We start from the raw sequence: 23,738 nt of genomic DNA, 5'->3' as shown, positions 1-23,738 counted from the left end.
GTGTATTTATTAATGTGCGGTGTCCCTTCTTAAATTATCTAAACTAAACTAAAGCCCTGAAAACAGTTTTTCTAATTCTATAATTCTCCGGGAATTTCATGACTGTGAGAGCACTGTAATAAGGAAATATAGCATGGTTTATTCCGTACAGAGCTCCTGATGTCCCAGTGTGTGTTTATTTATCTAATGCAAACAAGTTATTAAAAAGTGTGTAGAAGTTTGGGAGAGCTGCATTTCCTTTCCAATAGTTCTTTCAGTGCTATTCAGCCATATTACTTTCTGTTAGAAGTCATTCATACACACACCAAAAGATTTTTTAGCATGAGCTGTCATGACACATATAATTTGGTGCTTTTGAGATGTACTTTCTTTTCTGTGAAATCATTGCTATTTGTGTGCACAGGGCTCAGGATCCATCTGAGCCAGTATAACTCTTGAGATGGATAAACATTCATCCAAGCCTCACCCATCTACACCTATTGTCCATTAAATTATACAGCAGCTTATTCCTGTGGAGGAAGCTGCATCATAAAAGAAAACATATGCATTTATAGTTGATTATCTTGCTTTTTCCCTCAAGATGAACTCGTATGCACAAGGTAATAAGTTATGTTTACAACATAAAAGGATGCTGAGCACAAGATTAAAAAATACCATCTGTCACCCAGAGAGAATATCTCCTGTAATAAGACCTCTTTATGGAGACTTCTTTATACACTAATGTTTAACTCAACTAGGTTTGAGCATAACACATGTTTTTATAAACGTACGTGTAACTTGTCTTTCCATGATAACACACCTTAAATGTGGGAAATCACACAAATGAAAATGAAATGAAATGTGACTGTACAAACTCATATGCATGAATGTTGAAATTAAGGACGTGCTGCAGGAAGAAACTGACACATTCACTGTGACAAGTGTGATGATGTTTACTTTTTCTTTGTGCTGTGATCTGATGGCGGCCCCCTTCTCCTGCTGCCTCTTTAGCCGCGCCTCTTCCTCCTCTTGTTGTCTAGCAGCTATAGCCGCCTCCAGCTTCGCCACCTCCTCCTGCTGGGCCCGCCACTGCTGCAGCTACAAACACATGTGCAAATACACACAGGGGAGAAACAAAAAAAAAAGCAGCTTATCGTCCGTGAACAGCTGTCTTCAAAGAATCACTCACAGGGAGACGACCAGCTGTGCCCCACTGTCATGGTGCCAACGTGTGGCGTGAACTTTCGAAAAGGTGTCAAAACTTCTTTTCACACATTGCGTTAGATCACCTCGGGACCCATCAGAGCATTGAATAATAAAGAAACCCCTTGTGTTTGAGCCCTATAACAGTGCTGTCCTTATGCAGCAACTTAGGGCAGGTATCATATATAACTCCAGAAAGAAAAACTGGGATATTTTCACCTAGATGTTTATGCACCTTTTAAACTATAAAGATTCAGAGCAGGAACTTTTAGTTTAAAGGAGACCTATTATGGTCATTTTCAGGTTCATACTTGTATTTTGGGTTTCTACTGAAACATGTTTACATTCTTTAATGTTAAAAAAAAACACTTTATTGTCCTCACACACTCTGTGCTGGAACAGCTGTATTCACCCTCTGTCTGAAATGTGTGTCTAGCACCTGTCTCTTTGAGCCTCCCTCCTATAGGAGCCCAGCCTGCTCTGAATGGTCAACGTTTCCAGGTCTTCCATTTCTCTGAGTCTTTGCACTGACATTACAGCCGGGGAATGGCTGTAATGGTGTATGGCGGCACTTTCTACCGTGAAAAATCTCCAATAAAAGCTTCTAGACAAACAACCTGCACAACCTGACATGTTCTAGCAGGAATATCATCTGAAATCAGGGAGAATTTATCAACTTTAGCAATATTACACATTTCCCTGATGTTAGCATGTAGATTTATGTAGCAGTGTAGGCTACTTACTGTGCGTTCCAATACCCATACTACCATACTATATAGAAGATATATAGACTATTGAGTATGTCCCAATACATAGTATGCCAAATGTAGTAGTATCCAAAAAGTATCAGGATGCTCTACGACATCCGGTTGGATTTTGCAAGCCAGCATGCTTTTCTGGCTATTCTGACCCACAATCCTCTGTGCAGTGAAAGATATGTCAGATTAACTGAGATGAAAAAAAAGGTTGACAGCTGATTGACAGCTGTAAGAAGCCGCAATGATGGATGACAGTGCATTCAAGTGAGTGATGACCAGGCTAACAGTAATAATAGGAATAATAGAAATAATAAATGTTTAATTGAATATAAAATAATAAATATAACCACCAACAAAAAGGCTTAAGTATTAAATAACAATGAGAGAAAAATGTATAAGTTCTGTAATTTCACTGAATATAATATGTTGGAACCTACAATGCATGCAGTTATTATTTATTGCAAAAAAAACAACATCAGAGCTCTCTGGGTTTTGTTTTGTTTTATCTCTACGGATATAACGAATATATGAGTAAGAGGGTCAAGTATGTCCCAATTGTGTGCATGCTGCATGCAACAGTAGATAGTTTTCAAGGACAGCTAAAGTACCTAATAAACGTAAAAAGAAAAAGCATGCGAATCGGGACGCAGCAGTGTGCCTGGAGCAGATGACCTTTTAAACAAATCTGTCACAAGCTGACGTCAGCTTGTCCTGAAAAAACATTGAAAACAGAGAATTCAGAACGGTCTGACGTCTGTGTTTTTCCTCACAGGGATTACCTTTACATACGTCTACCTCATTATCTAAAACTTTGGCCACGTTTAATATTAACATCTCACCACATAACATTATATATATTTATGACAGAAAATAAGGAAAAGCAAAATAGGTCCCTTTTAAATGTATTAAGCAAGTGATTCCCAGCCTTCTTCCTTAAACTTTAAGGGACCCCTTTTCTATTCTCAGTCATCCAGGTCATGGTTATATAAAGTGCTATAGGCAGCTGGACTGCTGAGTTTCTTGAAGAAGTTTCACCTCTCATCCAACTGAAGAAGCTTCTTCGATGAAAGGTGAAACGTCTTCAAGAAACTCCAGTTGCCTACGATATAGCACTTAACATTTATTGGGTATTTCATATTATATTTAATGTATAATAATAACAGTACAGAACAACTGATGAACAACTAATGAACAACTGTACAGGTAACCCAAACAGTAAACACAACTGCAGGAACTGTCTATGAAACGAGTGATTTGGATGAATTTTGAGCAGATTATTTCCTGTGACTATCACATCTTGATAAGTTTTCTGTTATTTCTATGAACTTTATATACAATTCTCAGTATTGTTTATTATTTATTTGTATTTTTTTTAACAGTCATTCATACTTAATAGGCTTTATTTGACAAATTCAGTGTTTTCCTCTCTCTGATGTTTGTACTATTAGCTCTGCAGGAGAAAGGTTTAGCAGAGAGTGAAGGCTCTGTGAATATAGCTTGAGTTCAGGTCTTCATCATGCCCTTATCCTGTGAGAGTTTATATCTTGAATAATGAACTAAACCCTAAATTACATTTTCATTTAGTTGTCTGCACAGAAATGAATGAAATGCTGAGATATAGGTCAACTGTATTATTTTTTTTATGGGGGTCAGGACCCTCAGGGTAAGAACCAGTGTATGAAACTACAATGCAAAGAAAAGCAATTGGATGACTGGGGATTTATGTTATTATCCAGTTAAGTCTGAAGGGTGTTTATGAAACTAAGCGTGTGTACACATGTCTGAGAATATGGTAATCACCATACATGGAGACACATTGTCTTGACAGAACACTGACAAATATTTCACTCCTAAAACTGTGTTCACGTGCTCGCGGAGAAGGCAATCTTCACTCACCCAGCTAGACATCTGGAAACAGACAGTCCAAACTTATCACATACACACACACACACACACACACACACACACACACACACACACACACAGTGCAACATTTGCAAAGGAATGAGTGACAGGTTCGTTATGTAGCAGCCTCTCTGCGGCGTGCCGGGTATTAGAGTGTTGCATTCCGACTGGGCAGACGGATTCACAGATCTATCAGCGGAGAGCTTAGAAATCCCAGAAGAAATGAACTGCAAATTAACATGGTCTCACACACATTAGCACCAGCGGTATCATCAAGTCAATCATACTTGATGTCCGCCTGAGAAAAAGCGACGGCAGCTGTGTGTTTGAGAGAGGACTTTAAACAATCCAGCCTCTAATCCACTTCCATTTGACAGTGCTGAGGCTGGAGATGCAACATGCTTCTGCTTTAGAAATCAAAATGTTCTCTCATACAGACATTCAGGGCTCTATTTTCCTGAAACTGGGTTCAATATGCAATTTTCGTGACCAGAAATCCTGAGTAGTGACAGAGTATTGATGGTGACAACATTGTGTCAATATTATCCCTCCGTCATAAAACTGTTTTCCAGCCTGCACTGTCCCTTTACCCTGGTGCTGTACTGGGTCTCTGTTCAACCGATGGTGTCGCCGCTGATATTGCCTTGTGTAATATAATGTTGTGATTGTGAAAGGTCACAGTAATGATTCCAGTAACTAGTGGTGCCCCAAGCAAACAAAAGATCTGTACAAAACCTCAGGAGCACACTCAAGTTTCAACTTAAATTACACAGACACCTACTAAAATGCTTTAGTGAGCACTGTGGGCATCTTTACTTGCAACATTATTTTTGGCCTCAGGAAAAAAGGACCTATAGTGCATAAAACAAATAATAGACAATTGAGAAATGGGCAATGTTATCCCCCTTCTATATAATGCATATAAAGGGTTTAAACACATTTTAAATCGTCCATATTTTGGGGTGTCCTGTTCAATCAAACAAATCAAACTTTGATTGTATAGCACCTCTCATACGGGTTAGTGCAGTTCAAGGTGCTTCACAGATGACTGACAATAAGACAGAAAACTGATAAGAAGACAAAACAAGCTTTTTAAAAATTAAAGACCAAATGCAGACAATGAAAATGATGAAAATCTAAAAAAATAGATTTAAAAGCTATAATGGCAGTAAAAAAAAAAAAAACTAAGACTAAGACAAAAAGTAGATACTAGCTAGATAAAATATATGAAAAGGACAAAACAAAAATAAAAAATAAAATACAATAAAATTGATTTAAAGTAAAAAAAATAATAAAAATAATGTATATAATATAATATCAATAAAAATTCTACATTAAAAGCCTGGCTGAACAGGTAGGTTTTAAGTTTATGTAAAAAGATTTCAACTCTTCTGCTCACAGATCGTCACACTGTAGCAGCTCAGAGCATGATAGCTAAAAGCTGCCTCTAAACTATGGGCTGCCCAAATACAGTAATTACAACAGCTCTGGTTTGAGTCCGGCTGGGGACTTTTATTGCATGTCATTCCCCGTCTTCTCTCCTTCTGAAAATGAAATTAAAAAAGCTTTGGGATTGTTATTTTAAACAAAAAAGTACAGAAAAACAAGTGCACATAATTAGACCATCCATCAAACTCCAGCCTGGCCCAGATAAGATACCTGCACGCTTGATGCTTGGAACCTTGAGAGATGGGGTCTGTAAACAACCTAGTGGGTGGGTCTGTGAAGCATATATTTTGACTAACGTGACAGATAACACTATCTTTGTTTTTTCCCCCAAAGTCTCATAAAGCAAAAGTCTAAAGCTCAATTGCAGTGGTCACTTGAGGTCACAGAACCAACTGAAATGCACCTTTATGGCTTTGATCCACTGTGAACGCTGTGAATGCCGCAGCAGCTGAATGTATTTTGTACGTCTTTCTTGTTTAGGCAGAGATGAAAAGGCATTTCAGCGAGCACAAAGAGAATAAAATGGTCATTATGTACAGTCTACAGTAATTTGTCATTGGAATCTCATTTTCTGTGAATTCAAAGGGAAATGGGACACCATCCTTTTTCACGGCAGCACAGAAACGACTGCGGAGATGTCAGAATAACAAAAGAACGATAGCCTTTTTATCTGCACACTGCAGCCTGCTCAAAGCCTTTGTTAATATAACTGTACACTTATCGTGATGTCTTCTGTCAGGGGGTGTAGCAGCAGCTGTCATTGTTACTTTCCACTGCAGGTCATTTAATGACAAACTTTAGATACATAACAGACGAGTGAAACAGATTAGGTATGAACTCATGCTAATCTTGAACCAATATCATTGCTGTGAATTAGAGCGGCAAACTGGAGAGAATGAGTGGTGTATTTATAAGAACAGCACCACGTCTCCAAATGCGGCACCACTCTGAGTGACATTAATGACACGTGAGATTTACTGAATCTTGAAAGGGACAAGAACTAATGTCCATTAAGAGATGAAAAAAAAAGAAACTATGCAATTATCTTTGTGCTTCCACAGCTGGCACAATAAGAACTTTCCTGAGGACCATAACAGGTACATCACTTTGAGGAGGAAAAATTATACACATTCGAGCAATTAACTCCTCAGAGAGTTGTCAGCTGAAACACTGTGTGGCCCACGCACTGTCTCAACTACTGAGACTCTGCCGTGTCCATTTGACCACCAGAGGGATGAAGAGTTGTACTTGTTAGTCACTAACACTCAGTGACAGGGGATCTGCTAACACAGTGCCTGGAGAATACACTGAGTACTGCATGAGGAGCACACAGATCATCCGGGCATAAGTTAATCTTTAACAGTGATGTTGATATTGCTGTGGAGAGCAGGAAATGAAAAAAATAGATTTTGCATTAAAAGAAAACACCCTCCCCATCTTATGAAAATCTTTGTTCTTTTGATTGTTGTGTCACTCGTCCTGTTGGGCTGCTCATCCCTTTCCCACCTGAGCATGTTGCAACAATCTGTTATCCCTCCAGGCTTTATTTACTAATGTGGAAAACACAATTGCTCATCAAAGATGCCTGGGAGTGAGATGTAAGTGGGAGGCAAAATGAAAGCAAGGACAGAATAAAAGGCTTGAATGAACAGTAACACCAAGAACAATGCCTGCTAATTACAGCAGCCAGAGCACTGCAGAGCAAATAGCTGATGATTCGTGAAGAAGAGTCTGTCTCTCGGTGATAAACTGGAATGAATATCTCGTGCATGAAGTGTTAACTACTTATCCATTTCATTTTTACTTTTCACAACACACACATCCCACAGTTATATTACTGTATTTCACATCTGGAGCTTACTCTGAAACTGAACTGCTTTTTGATCAGGAATGTCATCTGTGTCGACACATGAATCCAGCCAGCCATCTCTGTGTGGCCGAGCTGTGGTTCTCGAGAAGAAGCTGTGGTCTGTGTGACAGCCTTGCCCTTTCCAAAACAGAAGGGTACAAGCTCACTCTGAAATCAATTACCCTGAGTTTCCTCCCACTGCATGTCCCTCAGAAGAAAGCTGGCAGCACACAGCCGTGCTCCCCATCATGAGGTCAGAACCAGACCAGTACTGACCAAAACACATCCAATATATGCTCTCATCTGAAGCCACGGAGGCACAGGAAAGATGAGACGTAGATGGTGTTTATTTGCATAATCACAGCTAGAAAATATGGCAAGACGGCAATTTAGCCGACAAGTACCACTACAGCAGTCCTTTATCTTTTCAATCTGTTTCAAAATGCTGTAGCTTAAACCAGTTTACAATGGTATAAACTGTTTAAAGAGGGTCACTCTTACATTAGTGCACTTGCCAGTGGTAAACCCTGTGGTTCCAAACCTCTTTTGTCTAACGTATCCCCACACCCTGATCAGATGAGTGCAAGTACTTTTTCCCTGGCATTAAGTAAATGTTATGAGTGGATTATAACTGAAAGTTAAAACTATTAATTATATTAACATGATATGGTTACTTTATTTAATTTATATACCCCAAATAAGTCAAACACGGTCTCAGTGGGTGATGGTCTCCCCCAGAAATGTCCCTTGTCACCGATCTTGTTTGTGATATTCATGGACATGATCACAAGGCGCAGCTGGGGGGAGGAAGGGGTCCAGTTTGGAAACCTCGGAGTTGCATCTCTGCTTTTTGCAGATGATGTGGTTCTGTTGGCTTCATCACACCGTGACCTCCAGCATGCACTGAGGTGGTTTGCAACAAAGTGTGAAGTAGTTGGGATGAGAGTCATATCTCATATGGCCTGGGAATGCCTTGGGGTCCCCCAGGAGGAGCTGGAAAGCGTTGCTGAGGAAAGGGACGTTTGAGGTGCTTTGCTTGATCTGCAATGTATAGACTCATACAGAAGTAATCCCTCTCAATCACCCCTTGAGAGGTGTGTGGTGGTGTATTTTTCTGCAGAGACTCTGCCCTCTGTCAGTATTTTCTTCTTATTTCCTGTGTTTCGGACGTTTGAGGGTATGTAACCCCACAGCACTCAGTTGAGGTCAGGACTTTATTAAAAGGTAGCAACCGGGTGTCAGACTGAGAGCAGCAGGCGTCAAAGAGGAAACTATGAAAATCCCAGACAGAGCACAGACAGTTGGCTTTCCCTCTCATTTTCATTGGCAATACTGAAGCTAACCATTTCAACCGCTGTTCCATTACTTTCAACTTCTTTTATGTTTCTTTTAGTTTGCTATTGAAACCTTTTATCCTTAAACTTATAAATGCTAATTATTTTAAATGTTTATACATTACTTTTAGCATTAAGTCACTTCTTCAACTGTTTATCCATTACTTTAAGTAGTTAATTTGTTGATATGAACCGTTCATCATTACTTTTATGTAATTATATACCGTAAAACTTCATTTAGTAGCCCAGGCTATTATTTGAACTCAACAGGCCTATATTTGGGACACAATATATGGGAAAGGCCTTTAATTCCTTTCATACAAAACTGTTTCTCTGTTGCTGGCGTTTATTTGTCAAAATGTGTAGCCACAAGGGGCTAGTAAAAGGGGACCAGGCCTTTAATTGGGACTATGCTTTTAACTGAAGTTTTACAGTAAATCCATACTTTTAGCTATTACTATTTAGCTACTCATTACTTCGACAGTTTATCCATTACTCTCAGCTGAATCTCAGATCTCATCAGTTTTTGGTCTGACGATGATGTGCTGCAATGTGTTTACAGTGATACGTTCAGCTAACAATTTGAACCATACATCCATATTTTAAGCTAACTATTTCATGTGTTCATCCAATAGTCAAGTCAAGTAGAACTTTGCATAAGTGCATAAGTACAAAATAAAAAAGCTGACCCATATCAACTGTTTATCTGGTGCTTTTATAAGTTTTTTAAACTATATAAATTGATATTCATACTTTTAGTAATATCAACTATTTATGCATTACTTTAACCTTTTAACTATTTCAACCTCTCTGCTCTCTTGCAAACTAGTTTTTACAAGCTCTCCGTTGCAACAGGTGGTACAGCTGACTCAGGCAGGCTGTTTATTTCCTCCATATGCAGATTTTTTTTCCCACTTTTAATTTTTTGGCTGAGTTAAGTTTAACTGAGTTACTCTGTGGGGTATAAAATACACTATGCAGAAAAGCAAAGTTAACTGAGGATGAACTGCTCTTAAATGATGGATTATGGTAATGACCATGAGACCTCCATAAAATATAAATGTTGATACATTGGACCTGCCTGCGGCATTGCACCAGCACTCAACAAAATCATATAATTCCATACAGCACACTTATTAAAATAGGAATATCACTGAGTGTAGAAAGGGAATTGATCTCAAGAGAGGTGAATGACTCACAGCAGAGTCGGGAGAGCTGCTTGGGTCAAAGGGAGCAGCTGCAGAAAACAAAGTGTTAAAGAAGCAGATGCAATGGGAGGAGAATCCATCTTGTCTCGCCACTGAGTCACTGTGCTGGCATGATAAAGGCAGTGGAAAAAAGATGGGATGCAAACAGGCGTCCATCTGAGCCTCCACACAAAATCAAATATGTGCACATGCACTGCATAAACAAAAAACCTGGATGTGGAAATGTCATGGGAATATAAATGTCTGTGGGATTTTATTTTTCTCATTGCTTCAGAGAAGCATGAAAAAAAACCTCAGAAATGTGTTTGCCATCGTCAGAGGCGTGAAGTTTATGTTCTGCTGCATGTTTACCTCTACTGAACGTCAAACGCCCCTGTTATTTTCAAAAATACAGTAAAACAGAGCTTGCAGGTACATACTGCTGTCTTGAATAAAATATTACATCATTTTAAAATCCTGTGATGTGTTTTCTCCCCAACACAACTTTATTATGCCAGTCGTTGCAGCTAAAATAGCTCCATTCTGACAAAACTCAATATGAAGTGATCATTGCCCTTGAATTTGCTTCTACACTTACACCAAAGTGAAGGATAAAGTGAAGACACTACAGTTTAGTGCAATAATCAGCTGCACAATAAAGCAAGTAGGAGAAAAACTACCTGTCCAACATGATGTATTATGTTAGTCAAAGGGAGAGAATCTGTGAGCTGTTGATTGTTGGAAACTGTCGGAGGTGCATATGAATTCCAGGAGTTAAAACATGCAGCAAAATAGATTAAAGTAGACTTTTGCTGTGGAAAATGCACTCCAGTTGATGTTTTTATGTACACTTATAGCAACAGGGAAGTAATAAATGAATATCGTCTTTTAAGACAGGGGTCACTGATCAGTTTTTCTCTCCTAGTGAAAATTCAAGAGAATAAAAATCTCTGGTATCTTCCCATCAATACATTTTAACTATATGCACTGCAAAGCTGAGCAACGTGCTCATCACTCTCTTCTCCCTTGTGCCTAGCAGCATACTGCTCTGCATGTTTAGTAGAGCAATGCAACTTGAGATTGCATATACTTAAGTACGGCACCTTTCCCCTTGAAAATGATGCAGGAAGTATGCAAAAGTATGAAAAAGAAAAAATCAATTGTCAACCTCTTTTGAAACTGTCTTCCAGTCCAACATTTGATTTAAGTTTAGAGAGAGAGAGATTCTGGTGTCAGGCATCTGGTGCGCTGCAGTAAATCAGAGAGGTGTTTATGTTTACAAGCTGCATAGTTTAGGCGCAGCTTGTGAAATAAAGAGCCAGTTTTTACGCCACAAATTTGCAGCCTTGCTAGACAATTAAATGATAACACTAAAGTGTGACACGTGAAAAATTAACTTTTGGACAAAGCAAGTGGCACAGGGAAGGTCATATCCTGTATATACTTGGGACCTAAGAAAATTTCCCTGCAGCAAGACTGTTGGTTTGTTGGTTCACAACAAATGCTCTTCACATTCAGTGGAATATGTGATTAATGCTAATTATAATACTCCCCTTACTATTCAAATGTGAACAAAATGCCCCCTAATATACTGATATATATATATATATATATATATATATATATAAAATTGCTATGCTTCCTCAGGCAACCATACACCGTGGTCTGAAATAATTATTAGCTAACGTAATAATACAACTTAAGAAACGTATTACTATAATAACTATTATTAAACTTATTATTACTGCTGGTTCTAGTATTTCGATGTACTGCAGTTCTACATGTGGTTTATGCAAAGTAGTGTTTCCATACCCCTGAAGAAGCTGTTGTTTGACTGCTCTGGGTATAATCAATGTACCTGTACTGTACTTTCTATTTCATTAATTTCAACTGTATTAAAAAGTGGAAAATATCACTGTCCACTGTTACAGTTTTGTAAACTGTCACAAAATCATATTACAGTATGTCACTTGAATGTCATGTCATAAAAAGTCATGGTATGAAGTGTTTTAATGTGTTAAAATAGTCAATTTAGCTATTAAGCTTCTAACAATTTCTCCGCGGGGGATTTCAATCAGTCATTTATTTGTCACATGGAATTATACAAGGTACAACTTCAGTGAAATGTGATCCCATCAGCTCCTTTAGCTTGTGCACTGTAATTTCGTCCTTTTTTTTTTACGTCTTCTTATATTGCTGGCCGCTGCCTCATAATCATTTTCGGATGGTCCTGGTAATCCATGGTTTCTGGTAGTCCAACGCCTTAAGTGTTAACACATTCTGACCTCAACAAGATGGCCACGAGGGCTGAACTCTGGCAGCACCACACTGTAGCCGCCTCGGAATGGTAATAGCAGTGATCCACAGCTGAAACAGGACAGCACCTCACAATCCCACCATCACACCAGTCCTTATTCAGTGTAAAGCACACACTTCCTCACCTTCTCTTGCCAGAGTGCTCTACTCTGTCAGATCGGCATCTAGAAGAAGAGTCACCTGGTTGAATGGCGCTGTCCAGGATTTAGCTAAGTTTCGGTGAATCAATGGATATTACAGTTCCTGATATTTCGTTTGAAACTGATGCGTCATGGAGGTTGTCCAGTTTATTTTCCAAGACCTACACAATGGCTAGCAGGATGTTAGTTCAGCTGGCAGCCATCTTCTCCATCATTTCCTTGATGGTTACTGATGTTTACAATTGAAAACCTCAACCTTCCTAGCTAGCGGAAGTAGCAGGAGGAGAGTTTACAGACTGATGAGTTGATTTCCGCATCCTGATGAGTGACTTGCAGCCACTGCGACTAGAAGCGTCTGCGCCTACGTCATCATAGTCATCCCCCAGACCCCTGGAGGGCTGGGTCGCAGAAGGTGTGGGTTGAAAATGGTCCCCCGCTCTCAATTTTTTATAGCTGATTACGGCCCTGGGTTAATGATTTAGATGCGTATGTACAAATTCCTAAACAGTTCTTGTTTTTTAACCTAGAACTCAGGAGCTAACATGGGCTGGTATCCCTGCAGAGTTGTATTACATGAAAACTACAGACTAAATCTGGGGACATTTGGGGGTTGAAAAACACAGAAAAAAGAGAGATCCGTAATTAATGCAGAGGGGGTAAGCACATGCAAACTCGACAGATCTTAAGGAAGCACGTCTAGGACCTTTTTCCTTAAAAAAAAAAAAAAAAAAATTAAACCAGCGTGCTGCCCCCGCTTTGGTGATCTGTCCTGTTATTTGACAAAACTAGACTCAGTGGTGATGCCCCACAGCAACCCCACCTCGGTACATCAGAGACTCTTGTTATCTAATCAGCCACAGGACATCAGCACTATTTTTCTTAAAACTGGCAGGCAAAGCAAATTCAATTTGTACAGCGCTGCATCAACAACACATGGATTTGTTCACATGAGTAACTTGTTTGTTGTGCGAATGTGAACTAGAACCCCTCAGAGACAGCAACATCATGTTTGCAAGACCATCCTTATTAGCTTGTTTGCATTCACAGCCCATCCCAAGTGGCAGCTAAAGCGAGAGATGCTGTCAGGCAGCCTGGCGTGATATGCAGCCTCGTCAGCAGATATACTGTACACAAGAAGGCAGCCAGACTGTCTGGTCCCTCACAACTATCACATGTGATAGCTGGAAAAGAATATCATACTTATTATATACTGGAAGCCAGCTGAATTCTGTCCACTCCACCAGTAGATGTGAGTAAGTGTGCCTCAGAAGTACAGTAGACCACAGAGAGCTCCTACTGTGTAAGCTGCAGAAGTAGGATATTAAAGTTATACATCCACTTCCTGCAGGGATTAACTACGGGTTTGTAGGCACAGAACTGCATAATTGCTAACATAAAAAGTGCCGTCTCATAAAGTTGGAAATGTTCCCGAAATGTGACAGCTCCCGGTGTGAAGGTATGCCACTAAATGACACTAACCTTCTCTCTGAGATGCAAGCAGATGTCCTGCTGGTGCTGGCGGACTCTGTGGAGCTCCAGCTCCTCCTGGTGGGCATGTCTGGCCTCCTGCAGGGTGACCAGGGCTCTGGCCAGCAGCTCTTCCTGGTCCCGCTGACACTGCTGGGTCACTACTCTCAGCTGTGTCTGGGTGAAACGCTGCCAGTCCCACAGACGTTCATGCTCTATCTGGAGAAGGCAGTATTTGCACGAGATAGAGTGAGACAAAATCATGACTGACCGTCTTTGTTGGTCCAGTGTATTAGCTATTTTCATAAGCATTAAAGGTCCAGTGTGTAGGACTTAGTGGCATCTAGCAGTGAGGTTACAAGGACTGAAACTTCTCCTGTGTGCCAAGCATGTAGGGAAACTAGGGTGGCCTACGCTAAAAGTGTTTGGTTTGTCTATTCTGAGCTACTGTAGAAGAACACGGTGGACTCCATGGGGGAGGACCTGCTCCATATATAAATGGCTCATTCTAAGGTAACAAAAACAGGATTCTTAATTTCAGGTGATTACAAAACAAATGAAAACAGTTATGAATACTGAATATAATTTCTGCCAATAGATTACCCTAAATCCTACACACTGGACCTTTAATCAAAAATCATCTCCTAAAAGAAAAATTGAAGGATGAATATGAAGAACACGGTGTGCAAGATTGAAGTACCGCAGCTCACAAGGCAACACTGCTGTATTATACACAGTGTTGTGCAGAACTGATGACACGCAAACAGATATCAACAAACACCTCTACATGATATACTGTCTATAATAATGGCAGCAGGACCATAGGGAAAACTCTGTGTCAGATCTGGCTCTGCATAGTGTATAAAATGGTCCCTCTCTCCTGTCTGTGAAATGTCCTGAAGGAAAACAGTTCCTTTCTGTGTGAGGGCTGCCTGTAGCTATTCATCATTGTGTCAGCGCTCACAGAGGCTGCATCACTTGGCTGCTTCATTGGAACAGAGGGAATGATATTCATCTATGGGCTAATAGCGGCTAACTGACGGTGGGAAGGCATTAGACGGCTGACTGGTTTTATTGAAAATGAGTGAGCTGACAGACCTGCCAACGGAACAGAAGTGCCAGAGGCAGTCGAGCAAATCCTGTTTATTAATGCACAACTTTAGAACTTGAGGAAGATCCACCCTCTGTTCTTCACTTTCTCTTGCCCTCTCCTTCACCACCCTCGCCTTCCTTGTGCTGCTGTGAGCGAGCGTAAACACATTTATGTGTGCATATACAAGCTCGCGTGTTCACACTTGTCATGCGATGTATGCTCGTATGGACTTTATCCAACACAATTAGATACAGCATGTATGTGAAACCATCCGCCGCACTGTGTCTGCAGTGCACACTTAAAGTGGCACAACATTTAGTTTAGCTACTGCATCCACATTCCCTCTGCGGAGTGCTGTCTCCACAAGGACTGAGCCACACAAAGGAGAAAATAAAACTGGCTGCACAGATAAAGTCAGAGAAGGTAAGGAGTATAAATGATTCCTGCTATTGCCATGGAACATTATGAGAGCATTACTATGAAATCCTGCTAGCACTCAGTTGGCCTTCAACTAGTTATGAGAGAACATCAAAGAGCAAGTCATAATAGACAATAAAGAGCTCCATCCAGCAGAGGGGGGTGTCTGCTCTGAGCTAGCTAGAAACTGAGACTACTTCAACTACAGGTCAACTAAAGGAGCACAGAAAACATGGCTACATACGTCTACGTGCAGAATAAAAAGACGTGATATGTACTATATGTCAGAAATACTGCTGTGAGCATAGGCATAGATTGTAGAGTGGGACACAGGGGACATGTCCTCCTTGACATGTACATTGCCTCTCCCACCTCCAATAAAAACACTGAAGTAGCAGAGAAGCAGAGGACTTCTTATTTCGATGAAATCTCAGACATTTTCACCATAAAATTATGCAGAAAAGGCACAAATTGGTGCATACAAATTCACCAGAATGTGGGAAATTAGGTACTTGATGCCCAAACCCCTAAACCCCCTCTTATATGTGCCTCCCCTACCCAACCCTTTGCTGTAAGAACATATTTTGTGATGGGATTAAGAGAGATAAGTAAGTAAATGCAACTAATGCAGCTCTCTGCTCTATTTTCCTTTGGATATTTCTCTGCAAGATGAAAGAGGAGAAACTTAAGTGACAATCTCACAAAAGCCATATTTTTAAGTAAAATCCCTAAAAATGGCACCCTCTCAAACCGTTCCTCTCGATCTTACCCCCCAAAATGGAAGAATGTACAAAACAGTGGATTCTTCGAGCAATCTGAAGGGAATATGGGAGCTGATTTATCACCATGGCTCTTAAATTGTTACACCGCACAAACCCTTTAACTGTGGCAATATGTCTCACCTGGTACCTGGCAATAAAACAGAGCTGCTGTATTGTGCATTAGAATTAAGGTAAGACTGACAGGAGCAACAGAAAATGATGCTTTCATCCTGAAAAGATTGCACGCAATTGGATGTAAATGGCAGGTGGGAAAAATATTAAGGCTCGAAACGAAGCAGGCTTTAGGTGAAAAACAAACATAAGAAAGGCTTGGACTTTGAGTCCATAGAAACCTATATATATTCAACCTATATGTTTGTTAGAACAATGGGAATTATTTTACAAGGAAAATATCTGCCCAGAGCAGACTGCTGCTAAACAGACAGGGTTCTAATGAAGCCAAAAATGTACAGGTGCAGAGCTCACTGCAAATAGGGGACCATCCTTTGAGCTCACTGGATACTAATCAATATCATACTTGTTCATTTATGATACAGAAAATGCCAAGAAAGCTTGTATCAAATCAACATATTTTTTTTTCCCAAACACTGATATCAGGATAGCATTCATGCACTTAATCAGTGGGGTTTCAGCAACTCAATCTGTAGTTCACACTGATTATCCATTGCACGCAAGCCAGCTTAATTATGACTAATAGCTGAATTAGGTGGAGTAAGCACTACATCAACTCTGGGTCTGTTTCTGAGGAAGTGAAAGACTGTTGAGAAATACATCTCTCCTTCTTACACCAACCCCCCCAGCCCCCCAAAGGCTGAACGATCACAGCTCTAAATGCAGCACCCAGCTGGAACTGATATGAGAACAGGTCTCTGGGTGCGGGTGAGGGAGGAGAGCGCGGCTGGCGGTTGTCATGGTGATGCTAGGCGGTGGCGTGAGCGAGTTGTCCACAGTGGGTGACATGGCACATCCTGCAGTGTGCTGAGCGGCTCATTGTCCAGGCTTATCTGTGTGTCTCTCTCAGTACAGACTACAGAGCTACATTGATCAGGGAGCCTGGGACTCACACTGCAGGGATGCTTCAGACTGGGGAAGGGGGTTACAGTTTAAGATGGGTGTGAGCGGAAGGGCAACAATATACAGTGTGTGCATGTATGTGTGTGTGTGTGTGTGTGTGTGGGTGTAGAGGGAAAAATTATAAAGGGTAGTTTATCCCACAGGCTAAATATACACAACCTCCAATGGCTCAGTGGTCAGCAGATCAGGCTGTGGCTGCACTAGGCGGCTTCAAGGTGTGAATGTTACTGTATGTATATTTGACGAAATACCCTGACAGTGATATTGTGACAATATTTCATAGTTGAGGATTGTTGCTTTCACAAAATATTTACACAAAGAAATTTTTGGTAAACAATGATCAGTAATGCGAAAATAAGTGGGTAACAAGAACTTTTAAGGCACGCGAGAAAAACAGTTTAAAAAAGTTTACTTTACAAATTCAAGGTAACACAGGATGAGTAAATGTCACACAAATGGTCATCTGGGGGGTGAAGTGTTCCTTTAAACATATGACCTGTGGCGGTTTTTATCATAGAATACAAGGCAAAAATGTGTGTTGTCACTGAGGTTTCTGGACCATTCCTGAATGTCCATGTTATTTAATGATGCAGTTAGGCTTAGGGTACTAAGTGGGTAAAAGCAAATAATAGAACAGCTAGAACAGTCTGGTAAGTTCAGAAAATTACATCAATTTACTGTAATTCAGCCTTTAAACCAGAAAAAGACAACACTTATGATATTATGTTAGCCCTGTGATAGTCTGGCAACCTGTCCAGGGTGTACCCCGCCTCTCGCCCAAGGTCAGCTGGGATAGGCTCCAGCCCCCCGCGACCCCTAACAGGATAAGCTGTTAACGAAAATGATGATATTATGACATCTAAAATCTAAGACAATATTTAGTGTCATATCATGATATCGGTATAATATGGATATATTACTCAACCCTACGATTATTTTCATTATCAGTTAATTTTCTCAATACTTTATTGATCAGAAAAGAGTGAAACATGTTCATCACAATGCTTTAAAATATCTTGTTTTGTTCCACCATCAGTTCAAAACCCAAAGGTATTACCTTTACTATCATCTAAAAGAAACTAACACAGGACATTTTTACATTTGAGAGCTTTAAACTTTGCTTCAAGCAACATTTTGGCTATTTTGCTTAAAACATAACCTTTTTTTTTCAAAGACATATCAGTAATTATCAGTACTTTTATATGTGTGTGTGTTCTGGTAGCTGGTGTGTGTATGCATTGTAAACAGCACTACAATGTTTCAGACACACAAGTGTGTGCATACCTGTGTATTCACTGGACATGCAAAGCAGCTCTTTTATTTGATAAACTTACTTGTTCTATTTAATTTGCAGCTAAATCAATTTTCTTTTCTTTTTTTTGACATATTTTGTCAAAGTACTGACCAGTTCCTGTCGAGTTTTCTCAGGAAACAGTCTTTGCAGCATGTCCATGTAGAGCGCTCTGTGGTTGGGAATGTCATGAGTGTACTGAGACAAGGTGAACAGGAAACGTTCATGGTCATCTGCACACCAGCCACAACACCTGAAACAGATTCCAACCAAGAAAACACATGATCATAAAACAAAATAAATACCACTATGTCACTTTGTGTTCCCCTTCCTTCATATCACTTCACTTCCAAAGGGTACATATTGATAAATTGCACACTACTCATACTGAGCCAACGGTGCTTGCTACAACACTGAGCTGAGCTGTCACCCGAAGACCATAATGGTGCTATATAGAGACAGACCATATGGAAATAAAAATCAAGAGCCATTGATATAATCAACCTCCTGGTGAAGAAGACACTCTGCGGAGTGAAGTGGCTGTGCCTCTATATGCTGTTGATGTCCTGCTGAGTTTCTAATCTTTCATCGTCATCTGCCCAGCTACACTGGAGCTCTGCCTATACTTGTATTTATCAAAATGGATGGCTGAGAATCATTAAAAGCCTATTTCTGTTCAGACTGAGTGAGATATTGAAGGCAGAGTCGTTATACACGTATTCCATATTAGCTGCAAAAATCACCACAATTTTCTCATTCGATCGATGTGTAAGCACTTAGAATTATGAAAAAGAAGCAAAGCTGAACTTTAGTTGTCCTCAGGCCATACCTGTCAGTGCTCTGCAGTTGATCTTGGAGAGTCTGCAGCCTGCTCTTGCACCTTTCTGACAGGGAATGGAAGGCCTGGATCAGGGAGTCCTTCAGCTCTGGGTAAGGGCAGTCTGAACCCAGAACCTCCTCTGGAATGTTTTCTATGATCGCCAGATTATCTGAAGTAAGATATTTCTGTGGAGGACATTATGACCTTCTTTGAGATATATGGTGAAATATTTAGATATTTGCTTTGATGACACACTGAAGCGATCACTTTTTAAGCTCGGTGCAAGCCATAATACAGAGTGGAATTTGATTTTGCTGAAACAGAGGGATATCTAGAACCAGCAGTGAGAAACTTACCTCTAAGCCAAGGCCAATGATCTCCTCCTCCAAAGCCAGGTACTCTGCATGAAGTTTTGCAGTTATGTCATCTTGCTGGTCTTTCACAAAGTTTATCTGGTGATTCAAGGATAAAAACAACAGATGACACTATCCTAAATACAGGCTTGACAACAAGCATGACAGCAGCAGTTTGACCTTATTTTGCCCAGGGAAACCAAACTGGCAGTATGAACTGTCACTACACTATCAAATGGACTAAATCGTTCCACGTCTTGCCTCCAAGAATTTCTCTAATATCAATAACGCTCTGAGAAAAGAACTCTCTTCTTCTTCTTCTTACAGCTTAAACAAAGTTGTGACTGGAGAGCGGACTCAAGAGATCACAGCTATCGGCTGTAATATTTTTTCCCTTTCGCTACGCCAAGTCTGCTCAAATCAGCAGCACCAGCTGAACTGAGGTTCCCTCTGTTCTCTCAGATGTCTAGATTCAGAAACATTTATCATCAGAAAGATTCGGTAATAGCAAGTAATCAGTAACTGCTTATTTCCCAAGATGCTAGATATCAGAAGGAGGAAAACAGCTAGTTAGAAATGGAGACGATGCTTATCAAATAATTAGGCCTGGTTCTCTGTTTCAAAACGGGAACACAGACATTACAATTAAAATGGAAGTATTTCTATTGATACAAATAGCTGTATTGTATGGTAACAATTTGCAGGAACAGACACATCAAATTCATAGATGTGCTTCATGTTTTGATTACTGACATCTCTGCAGTATGGTGCAGTGCAACGCTTAAAAATATCGAGATATATTTGTTTTCCAGCCACATTTCCCATCTCTACAATTTTGTTATACAATGAGAGGAATGAGTGATGGACTTTATATGCACACAGGTGCTATGAGACTGGGTGGGACTTGTGAATGATGGGGACTGCTTCTGTAAATTAAAAGAATATACAGTACATCAATAACATAAAGATAAAAGAAATAGACGGTATCAGGATGGATTGATGGATGGACAAGATGAGATGGGAATCAAGAACCAGTTCCAGCTGAGATGGATTCTCAATTTGGAGATGACTCCAAATTGTCTTATCCATCGTAAATGTTTGCCTTTGAGTCTATCAATTCCTTTGATCAATGCTGCCATGGTTTTCTGACAGTTGTTCATTTCATAATAGTGACTATGCTGCTGGAAACTTGCAACAAGAAGGAGTCATAGCGAACAGAAAGAAATGGTCCAACAGTGTAAGTGCTACTTCTAATGTCTGTAAAATGATCATTTCAATTAAGGGTGGAAACATCAACAATATGCTAAAACACTTTTCTTCATATCATGAGATTAAATTCCAGGAATGCTGTGTATTTGATGCTCTACACAAGAGTGCCACTGCTTCCCAACTGAGCAGTACGTCCATTAGCAAGGGTAAATATCCTATAATGATGCTGAAACCCTTTTTCCACACAAAAAAAATGATCAGGAATTAATAAAGGAATCAGACGAGTCAGACCAGTGAGTAGAAATAATAATGTCATTGGTATCAATGAAATCTTATCAATTCCCATCCCTGTGTGATCTCAGCTTTTTCTGTCTAGTTGATAACCTGCAAAAAATTACTAATAAAGGAGAAATACTTATAATTGATAGAAATAAAAAGGTGCAATTCTCATGGCATGGGGTAAATTATTTTATATTTACTCTTTTATTGTGCCTTTTGATTCATTTTTATAAAGTAACACTTCACATTATGCTAATTTCCTGCACTAATTGGTTATCATTTCATTTATTATTATACAGGAAAAGATTAAAAGTAACTTTAAATGTACTGAACTGTCCTGATTCGGTTAAAACTGGTTTACAGCCGCTTCTTGTTCTGCATCACAAAGAAACAGCATCAAATTACATAGAAAAATAAAAACTGCAACAATCAACAGAGACAAGACAAGAACAAAACATAAACAGCTAGACACAGATTTAAAAACCCTCTGGGATGGAAGTATAATTGTATTTCACCTGGAAAACTAAAAAGGATCTCTCTCTGATTTGTTTGTGAGTCAGACAGTGAAGTAGCATGGTGAAATAAGAAATATAAAAAACAGACAAAAGACATGAAAAAAAGAAAGACACAAAAAACAAAGTAGCTGTGCGTGTGTGTGCGTGTGTGTGTGTGTGTGTGTGTGTGCGTGTGTGCGTATGTGTGTGTGTGTGTGTGTGTGTGCGTGGGCGGGGGGGTTTGTCCCATTGTGCCAATGCAATCAGGTGGCTAGGGGCTGTGGGCCAGCAGGAGTAGAGGGGGTCATGGGAAAGAAACAAGCATGAGTGAGTAGCACAGAGGAGACAAAATGGCTGGCAGACGGTTCATTCCAAGTATAGTCTGTCTTTAAAGACCCCTGCTTACTCCGTAATCTCACCATTCATCTCTAGAGCTCGCAAAAAGCCTCTAAGAGTCAAAGGCAGACTTGGTGACTTAGGGACTGTGGATATCTAACAAACAAGAGATTCATGGACAGTGAATACGACTCTGTGTGCAAGCTGAGATCATTGTGTGAACAAGCAGGAGAATTTAAACTTTTGTTGGATGTGCAGGACAGACTGCTTCTACCTGCAGAGAGTGTGAACACAGCTAAGATTCATCACTGAGGGCTCTGAGCAAACTGATGGGATAAAATACTCCCAAATGGTTCACTAACAGCCGAGGACATGAGCTGTAAGATGCAAGTATTCTCAAAAGCTGAACCATTTTTTTTAAACAGGTGCAGCAAAAGACTTTATACATCTTTTTCTGTGAGATAGCTTTAGAAATCTTGCCATTCTGCTAGCTTTCTACAAATTAAACTATTTTATCAAAGTCACTGTGGACATCCAGACATGTCTTTATTTCATATCACACAGATACCTGCTGTATTACTTGTTCCCAGTTTGATCGATGGGCGCTGAGCTGCTGATGTTGTACTTCACCCAGTCTGAAGCACAGGTCATCCTTGAGCTGATGAACAGGCTCCACCGTGGCTATTCTGAATGCCTCCCGCTCCCTGTCTAAGAGCAGACCTAAATCCCAACACAGACATACAAGGACACATCTTAGTATAGTGCTTATAAACAGCAGAGATTGATGGAGATACAGTCAGCAATATTCTTTTAAAAAGGTTAGATTTGTTTACCATAATCTTGAAGAGAGAAGATGGCAGTATCTGTTCTATTGTTTGGCCTGATCTGCTCTAGAAAATCATGGATGTCATTCTCAGCTTTTTCCCTGTTTAATGAGAGAAAGTGAAAGCCATGTTAAATACAAGTACATCAGTTAATCTAGCCAACAATTAACATTAACATAACACAACATTAGATAACCTGTTAAGACAGCAAGGTTATGTCACTTGGTTCAAATGTTTGCTGGGGCAAAAGGGGGAAAAACCCCTCATAACACTGGGCATTTATATACCTAACATTAGCCAGAAGTGTTGTAGAGCTAACATAAGATACCAAGATATTGCCAAAACTTTTGGTCGTCCTAGCCCATATGCAACTGACAAAAAAGAACTTGAAACCTGAAACATTTGAGTTTGGTTTCCCTGTTTGTTTGCTCCCCACCAGATCACCATCGAATGGAACAATCAATGGATTAATTTTCCAAGACAATAATGCAGCTATAAGTTGCCATAACCTTCTTCTTATTTAATAAATAGTGGTGGAAGAAGTACTCTACAGGTGTGCATTCATATTTCAATCAGGTAAAAGTAGATAAGCATCAAAATATATTTATAGTGCCAATAACAATACATCATCAATTGTCGATTACATCTTGTATGAATAATCTGAATCAGCAAACTGACTAAAACTGTGAAATTAATGTAGTAAAGTAGAAGTATGAAGTAACATTAAAGGGACAGTCCACCCCAAAATCAAAAATACTTATCCTCCTCAATACCTATAGTGCTGTTTATCAGTCTAGATTGTTTTTTGTATGCCTCTTTAGTACAATGGAGCTAGATAACACTCAGCTTGTGGTGCTCAAAGTGCACCAAGCACCACTAAGCTAGCTAACATTACAGCTCAGCTGAGGAGGACACCATTAATGTTGACATCTCACACTGTCATGAGCATGAGCCTCTCATCCATGAGTAGATGCACACTTCCTTTTGTGCAGTGATGCAGTTGGAGGGTGTAATTCGGCAGAAAAAATACATCGTTTTTAAATGAAACTGCTCACAACAAGGTCTGTGGATTATCTTGAGTAACCGGGTCATGATTTCTGGAAAGAGACATTGCTGTTGAGTTTTTCATATGTATTTTTTTGGCGCTTTGAGCACCACAAGCTGAGTGCCATCTAGTTC

The 23,738-nt window shown here is 39.9% G+C and overlaps 1 protein-coding gene across 2 annotated transcripts in view; it reads right to left on the bottom strand.

Annotated features, from left to right (window-relative positions):
* Nucleotides 1-23,738, bottom strand: part of LOC126393007 (coiled-coil domain-containing protein 148-like) — a 43,097-nt gene that overhangs the window by 9,214 nt on the left and 10,145 nt on the right. For both annotated transcript variants that reach the window (XM_050048831.1, XM_050048829.1), the window contains exons 5-11: nt 22,569-22,660; nt 22,304-22,455; nt 19,421-19,516; nt 19,074-19,249; nt 18,359-18,497; nt 13,600-13,806; nt 937-1,077 (exon numbers count right to left, since the gene is read on the bottom strand). In XM_050048831.1, the coding sequence (XP_049904788.1) occupies nt 937-1,077; nt 13,600-13,806; nt 18,359-18,497; nt 19,074-19,249; nt 19,421-19,516; nt 22,304-22,455; nt 22,569-22,660 (1,003 nt within the window). The remainder of the gene's footprint in view (nt 1-936; nt 1,078-13,599; nt 13,807-18,358; nt 18,498-19,073; nt 19,250-19,420; nt 19,517-22,303; nt 22,456-22,568; nt 22,661-23,738) is intronic.

Source organism: Epinephelus moara, chromosome 7 (assembly GCF_006386435.1).
Source record: "Epinephelus moara isolate mb chromosome 7, YSFRI_EMoa_1.0, whole genome shotgun sequence".
NCBI lineage: Eukaryota > Metazoa > Chordata > Actinopteri > Perciformes > Serranidae > Epinephelus > Epinephelus moara.
This window is presented reverse-complemented; position numbering and strand designations above follow the sequence as displayed.